The 7,713-nt window shown below is 43.3% G+C and overlaps 1 protein-coding gene across 3 annotated transcripts; it reads left to right on the forward strand.

The window, feature by feature from the left end:
- The first annotated feature begins 3,621 nt into the window (after positions 1 to 3,621).
- LOC125508681 (uncharacterized) lies at positions 3,622 to 6,904 on the forward strand. 3 transcript variants are annotated; one of them, XM_048673451.2, is made up of 4 exons: positions 3,622 to 4,127; positions 4,616 to 4,722; positions 5,730 to 5,839; positions 6,566 to 6,904. In XM_048673451.2, exons 1-4 carry the CDS (start codon positions 3,902 to 3,904, stop codon positions 6,621 to 6,623), a joined length of 501 nt encoding a protein of 166 aa, XP_048529408.1. In that variant the 5' UTR covers positions 3,622 to 3,901; the 3' UTR covers positions 6,624 to 6,904. The 3 variants fall into 3 exon arrangements, with proteins under 3 accessions (XP_048529408.1, XP_048529407.1, XP_087382042.1); XM_048673450.2 differs by having other exon boundaries at positions 3,623 to 4,259; positions 6,566 to 6,897; XM_087525916.1 differs by lacking the exon at positions 6,566 to 6,904 and having other exon boundaries at positions 3,624 to 4,259; positions 5,730 to 6,064.
- The last annotated feature ends 809 nt before the right edge of the window (positions 6,905 to 7,713 follow it).

Here is a 7,713-nt window from a genome sequence, read left to right on the forward strand (position 1 = left end):
GAATGGGGCAAATAATATAACGCTGAAAAGCTACGGAAAATTCAAAACTTTTTCATGTTGATGGTTTTCTGTGATTCCTTGCCGTTTTCAAGTAATTTCGAAAATGGAAAGATCGTTCATTCTGCCTTTATCGCGAAACAGATTCTTCGAAAATACACCGCGTGAAGAACCTGAACTTCTCGGCATGTCTACTTGAACTTCACTCTGTTTTTCACGTGCTTTTTTTGCCCGTAGCTCTCCATCCACTGCTCGTAGCTCTCCATCCACTCACTGGAATTGAGCAAGTGATATACCGATGGAAAGCTGCTGTAAACACGCAACTTTCCCGTGTTGATCGTTTTTTCATACTCGCGACAATTTTAAAAGTTTTTCATCTCAAATTCATTCACTATAGTAGTCGAACTTCCTATTGTTTTCACGTTGAACTTCTGTGACGTATTTTCTTTGTAATTTTCTCATTCATTCGTCAGTGTTACATAAATGTTATTATTTTTGTACAAACCTCTCTCTTGATAATTTTTTTAAATTTCTCCGACGAGGACTTGAAACTTACACAAATGATATTCCTCCTGTTTTGAAGTAAATTAGAAAATGACGATATCATAATTTTTGCCTTCATCGCAAATGGAAATGCACTGTGTGAAGTAGTTGAACTTCTTGGCCATGTCTGTTTGAACTTCAATCTGTTTCACTTTATTGTTTTTTTTCTTATATGAAATACACACTATGTAGTACATGAACTTCTGGTTATTATCACTTTGAACTTCTATCTGGTTTGAGAGAATTATTTTAAAACACAAAAAATAATATATTTTTTATGTATTTTGGACTTCTAAATACACGGTGAACCTCTCTCACAAGAATTTTTTGAACTTTTCCTCGCAGAGCACTTGAACTTCTAGCAACCATTTTTTTCGTTTATGAGTTGTTTTTAAAAGTGCAAAAAATGGCATTGTGTTTTTTATTTTTTGAACAGGTAAATCCTAGGTTTTAATAAACTCCGAACTTCTCTGTTATTTCAATATGAACTTCACCTTTTTATATTTTGAGTAAAGAATTGTATTCGATTTTTATACGGAAAAAATCGAACATGGAAATACATGGTGAACCTCTCTCGCCATAATTTTTGAACTTCTCCGGACAGAGCACTTGAACTTCTTTCAACAAACCTTTTAATCTTTTATTTTTCTATACTTTTATTTCTCACCTGAAATGCATTTCTTGCAGTACTTGAACTTCTCTATTATTTTAATTTGAACTTCTTAGTTTTATTCTTTAGTAACGAGAAAAATCGAGTTTTTTGAACTTCTTTGTTATTAATTTTTGAACTTCTTGGTTTTATTTTTTAACAATATGAAAAATCCGATTTTTTTATAGACATCGAACTTCACCACTTTAAAAATTTGAACTTCTTAGTTTTATTGGTTAGTAACGGGGAAAATTCTTTTTTATATGAACAATGATACCACGCCGTTTTTTTCTTTTGAACTTAATAGTTTTTATAGAATGGGGAAAATTAGTTTTTATACAATCTTTTGAAATGCTCCACTTTTTAATTTGAGCTTCATTGATTTTTTTTACAAACTGGGAAAATCCGTTATAAAGATTTTTGAACTACTTTTTTTTAACTTCTTGCTCAAAATTTTTGAACTTCCAAATTTATCTTTTAGACATTAAAAACTTCATTTTTTTTAACGTTGACCTGCTTCGGTTTTTAAGTTTTAAATTCTTATAGATTTTTGTTGCGACATTTTTATGCATTTTTGCTTCTCGGTGAAATGGCCTAGGCGGTCCATTTTTCATTTGATCATTTTTCTTCTGTACGTGGTACACGTGAGCTTCGGAATTTCTTAAACATGAAGTTGGGTGCTATTAATTTTTTCATGAAACTCCATAGTTTTTATTCTTTGAATTCCATGATTTTTTTGTTTACATTTTGGAAAACCGAATGGAGCGAAAAACTAGGAATATGGATGTTTTTAAGGACCTTTTTTTAAACATTACTAACGTGTATCTCTTATTAAAGTACAGTTCATCTCCATGTAGTTCCACTCAGCTTCTATACTATGTCAACTGGCTATTTATCGAACATCTGAACTTTAGCATACGACGACATTTGAACTTTCATGGCCAAAAAACTTCTCAAATGTTTTTACTTCAAAATTAGGGGAAGTGTTTTAATGTCGGACATCCACAAAGTATAATTTATCCACACCATATCATTCAATTGGTCAAATAGGCAAACTCAGAGAAAGAAATACACAAGTACATTCCAAGGAAAAGCGTCAACAGTAGTAGCACTAGGCAGTAGCAATCACACAGGCTGCCTATGGAAGCACACCGAGCCGTTACATGCACGCGCACCACTTGCATACACAACACACAGGGAGCGCACAGCGCGCCAGCACGCATGCACAACAGGCGCAAGCCCACGGCCACGCTCACCGCCACGGCACGCAGCATCACACACGCACACCTTCTCGAAGGTGCTGCGTGCTAGAGAAGGGGCGGCCTCAGGGACGATGAGGCACTGGCGGGATGGCTACCTGGGAACATGGTCGATGATCGGCGGCAGGTGCTCATACGAAGTCTTCCTTCCAGGCGTGGATCTGTCAAACTGCTGTTAGTTATTTTGTTGAACTGATAGAGGAGAACTCCTGCAAATATTTTTTGGAAATTTACTGAAGAAATGTTGCAGTTTTTGCTGCAAGAAGTATCGTTGTCTTCACTGACGACGCATGCCCGGATGGATCGTTGGAGGACAGAACAAGAGGGAGGAGGCCAACAAATACATCAAACAAATACAAATACAGAGCTGTTCTTCCACAGCTTGCTCGACTGGATCTGCCAACCCTTTTTTATCGTTTTTCCTCCTCCGTTTCTGCACAGGGTAGCTCTGCACCTGCACCTTCTGGTTCACCTGCGAGATGTACTGGCTAGCAAGAGGAACGCCAAGACGACGAGGCAAGAGGTTGGATAAGTTCTAGGCAGAAGAGGGAAGACGTCCAAGGTGAGACAGCTAGGGAGGACGGTGTCGGGGGATGGGGCCGTGGGCCGCTGGGCTGCGCGCCTGGGGGCTGCTGGTGGAGGCCGGCGCTCGTGTGCTCGGATCGAGGGGTGTGTGCAGCGCGGCCGCCGAACCCAGGCACGGGGCGTCGCGGCGGACGGACCCAGGAGCGGGGTGACGCGGCGGCCGGACCCAGGAGTGGGGCAACTCCAGCGCGGATGGAAGGCCGCCGGCAGCCGCCAAAGTGGAGGGCGGAGCGGGAGGTGGCTGGCCACGGGAGGGAATCGGGCCGCCGCCGTCCCCAGCGGATCCCTGGCGGGGGAGCTGGCCGCCGCGTGGTGGCGGCGGATCTGAGGAGGCACCGGTGGTCGGGGACGAGGCGGCATCGGCGTTGGGCGGGGCGAGGGCGGCGGAGGGGATGCGGGGAGGGGGGAATCGTGGGGTCGGGGTGGGAGGTTGATCAGGCCTGGGGTGTTTTTTTACAGGGATGTACTAGTTCGGGAGTTTGGGAACAACCCGATCGCTGCTATATAGGAGGCTGTGATCCAAATAACTATTCTAATTTCGGGATTAGAATAGTGTTGTCCTATATATATATAGGGTTGGACTATTCTGTTACCACGAATATTATTCTGTTACCCTCGGTCTCTGTAAGAGTGCGACCCGTCTCAATCTAACCCGCCTTCTACCGCCGGAGCCAGCCGTCGCGGGCGAGCGAGCGACGGCGGCAGCCAGAGCGAGGGAGCCCACGGCGCCGTGACGGGTAGCTCCTCCGACACACGCGCTGCCGCCGGCTGGCCGTCCGCACGCCTCCCTGCCGACGGGCTCGCCGGCCCCTTCCCGCGCACCTTCCCTCCGACGGGCGTCGCTCCCTCCACGCGCACCTCCCCGTCGATGGGTGTCGGATCACGCCTCCCCTCCAACGGGCTCCCCGGCCCCTCCCCGCGCGCCTCCCCTCCGACGGGCGCCGACGCCTCCCCGCCGACTGGCGCTGGCCCCTCCCCGTCCGCCACCCCCAGCTTCGAGAGCCGGTGCCCATCCACGGATTCGAGCGCCGCCGCCCACACCCGGATTGGAGGGACGGCGGCCTTCCTCTCGACTGCCTCCACCGTGACTCCAGGTACCCACCTCCACTTCGCCGCCGTTCACCAACATGGGCACCACCGCCTCCCCCGTGCTTCCTCCCGACTGCTTATCCCTGCGCGGTCGGGAACCAGCCCCCATGCACTGCTTCAGCGTAGTCCCCGTCCAGGTATGGTGCTTACCAAAGTCCAGCTCTACCTCCCTTGCCCGTCCAAGCTCAACAATTCTAACTACCGAGGCTACAAATTCGAGTCTAGTGCGCCACTGAGGCTACAAGTTCGAGTCTAGTCCTCCACCGAGGCTATAAGTTCGAGTCAAATTACTGCAACAATTCAGAGAAGGGAACCATATAAGTTCAAAAGAAAAACTCACATCAGAAGTATAATCTAGTTTACCTCGTTGGTGCTATTCCTATGTAATCTAGTTTGTTCGGGATTGGGATACTAGTATGTAATTGTTGAACTAAGAATTTGGGAAAACTAAATGCATTACATATATCATCTCTTGCTGGATTGTTGGTGCTAGGCCTAGGTCGAGTGCGGAGTGCCGCTCCAGTTCGTACTTCGGCGCTGCGGCATGCGGTAGGGATGCAGAAGGAACACCTCGGCTTTGGTGGGCAAGCACACCACGAGGTAATGGAAAAGCTCCAATACACACCTACAATGTATTTTGTGCTGAACGTGTTGTTCTAATCCGCTGTCATCGCAAGCTGCTATGATGTGTTGTCACCATTTATAATCTGTTAATGACCGGTATGTTCTTGTCAGTTCATGTGTGTCCTTGTTGTCAGGTCGTGTTCGTCTTTTATAATCAGTTCGTGTACATGTGTGTTCTTTTCAGTGCATTATACTTGGTTCCGTTCAATTTCTAATTCTAGTTCAGTCCAATTTCTAAATTTAGCTCAGTCCAAAACTTATTCTAGATTCATTTGAGGTCAATTCTTACTTTAGTCTATATATCTTGTGGGTCCATACAATCTGTATCAAGTTTTGCTTGTGTCATACATCATTTTTAAAATCGAAAACATTTGCTATTGCTAGATAACAGAAAAGAGTATTGTTTACTTATTATTTCTTCTTCAGTCAGTTCAATTACTTGATGTACCTATGTTGTCCAATTTCTACTTTCAATTTCCCTGCCACCGCGTACAAGCAGTTCCCTACCGCCAGCCCTGTCCGTTCAATGTCGCCGCCAAGGACGCGTCCCGCTCCAAGGCCATGGCTTATGCTTCAGCGGCAAAAAAGTGGAGCCTGCTGTAGGAGTCGCGGGGTCGAGGACCTCCAGCTCAACAGTCCAACTGCTTCCTCTATGGCCGGTCGCTCAAGGATCTGAGTGCAAGCCGCTCCTTGCTGCAAGCTGCTGCTGCACCTAGGACTGCACGACACAGCCGCATCCTTTTCTGCTGCTGCTGATGCATGCCCACTACTAAGCAGCTACCAATTGCTGCTATTGTTACCTTATTTTCTATCTGAAGTTTAGTTTAGTGCAGTGACTAGCAAAGGTACAGAGGTACTGAAGGTTGATTCGAGCATAACCCTTACTCTCTGAAAATTTGGCAACAGTTCAATGAAAAGGTTTACCTCAGTACAAAAGTATGGGTACCCAACCAATTTCTGAACAATGTGTCTACTTTCTGCAGGTCCTTGTTGGGATGAGAGGGATGACTAGAATGCTCAGAGAAACATCTTTACTTGACCCAGATCTTTCATTGCTTGTCTTCAGTCACCTAAATAAGTTCAAGAAAAATCTGTAAGTTTAGTGCGTGTGCTGCTACAAATCTAAACTTCTTGTCCAGTAATTCTAGTACTGATGAGCATCGAGTTGATTGAAATCATGTACTCCTAGTTGGTTTCTGAGAACCTTGCTGGCCCTTCTATATATAGAAGTTGTGCCTGATAGCCATACATGACTTTTGTGTATGACAAATGGTGTGAGGAAATTCTGAATACATGGCACGGGCGCTATTGGACAGTACACATTTATATGTTATTTATTTGTGCAACAAGTCTGTGCTTCTTCAGTTCTAAAATTCCCAGAGCGTCAGTGCAGCTACATATCAGGGTATACTATGTTGATTCTATAATTTTCCATATGCTTGTATGTACAAAAATAAGGTATATTTACTGACAGTCCATCCCAGACTGAGCAAAACAGCACATGTTAGTCTTGGTTTGTGGTTGGACATGCAATCTGGTTTCATAGATTCTTCTGCTCAAACTGGAAATACCATGTTTTAGGTAATCCTACTAGTTCAGTGCTAGTACTTCTATTTTATGTTTATCTTACAAGTGGAAAATGTTGAGGCTAATCCTGTTGCCAATTTTTCATAGATTTTCTAAGTAGCCTGAGACCCATCATGTCCTCTATACAGATTCAGAGTTTAACACGTCAATGGAAATTTGTTCTCAAAACTGAAATTGTTCTAAATGTACTGATAGATTAGTTGTTAATTATTGGAGTGTTTCATTCTTGCAGAATAAAAATATGTTTTATGCATTGCTTCTTGGCCCAGCTGAGAGAACCCTCATGTTAAAAAGTAGGAAGCAGTTTTGAAGCAATTCCCAGTGTCTTTAGAAGCATTCATGGTTAAAAAGCAACGACGACAACCTCCTCCGTTCGAGCTGAGCACTGGTCATAGTCCAAGTTGAGCAGTAGGTGTCGTCCAAGTTCAAAGAGGGTTGTATGCAAGTACAGAAGTTTGTTTGAGTGAGAAAAAATGCGGGGTTTTGACAATATTCTGTATGATTCATTTGTTCATCCTTAGAACTTGGCAAAATTCAGTCTATTTTTCTATGATGGAGGCACACATGAAGTCCTGTGCAATGGTTATCCCCCTTCTGCTTCTAAGATTCGTATTTTGTTTCTTCAAATGTGTTGTGCGCCTGTTTGATGAGGTAAAACAAAGTAAAGAAGTGAAAATGTCATTAAAGACACTTGGAAGTACGAATGTAAAAAATAAATAAGTTCTGATTCTTGTCAGGTAGAAAGTTTTGGAGAAGAAAACATAAGCTTTTAAAAGAAGGAATGGTAAAAATGTAAGTCCGTTCAATTATATAAACCATAAAGGTACGATGGTGATGACATTGACAGTAAGGATAAGGGTGGTAAATAAAATTAAAAACTAAAAGTAAAAGAACATAGAGAGAATATTTTTTGAGAAGTACAAACTCTCTAGTACCATCAGTACCATAAATTAAAAATTCAAATGGGAAAAGTTCAAGTCGCAAAACACGAGAAGTCCAAAACATCGTTCAAGTATTTTTTTTCCGGAACCATTCAGAATTAATCTGTGAAAAAAATACCTCCTCAGTACAAACACCACACAAAGATCAGTACGAGTACAACATGACTAAGTTTCACATTTTCGATAGCTTTGCGCCGTTGGACTGAAATCTTTGGCCTCTTTTAAAGTTTTGCATTTGACAAATTTTTGTGAAATTTATTTGCCCACCTACCATGGAAGTTTCGCAAAATACGAGCTGCCATTTTATAGCTCATATGGTGCTCAGTCTCATGTCAAATACAGTAGCAAGCAACAACCATTAGCCCCTGAATCAAATACTACTATAGTAGCTCCACCAGCAACAACATACTGCAGTATAATTAATTAGCGATGGAATCTC

The sequence above is a fragment of the Triticum urartu genome, chromosome 5A (assembly GCF_056163025.1).
Source record: "Triticum urartu cultivar PI428250 chromosome 5A, HENAU_Tu73, whole genome shotgun sequence".
Classification (NCBI taxonomy): domain Eukaryota; kingdom Viridiplantae; phylum Streptophyta; class Magnoliopsida; order Poales; family Poaceae; genus Triticum; species Triticum urartu.

What these genes read in the sequence shown, in the direction of transcription:
- LOC125508681 (XM_048673450.2), top strand. Translation starts at nt 3,902, where the DNA reads ATGGGTGTCGGATCACGCCTCCCCTCCAACGGGCTCCCCGGCCCCTCC. An exon ending in TCAGCGTAGTCCCCGTCCAG is followed by an intron (nt 4,260 to 4,615) that starts GTATGGTGCTTA and finishes TGTTGGTGCTAG; the next exon opens with GCCTAGGTCGAGTGCGGAGT. An exon ending in GTGGGCAAGCACACCACGAG is followed by an intron (nt 4,723 to 5,729) that starts GTAATGGAAAAG and finishes TACTTTCTGCAG; the next exon opens with GTCCTTGTTGGGATGAGAGG.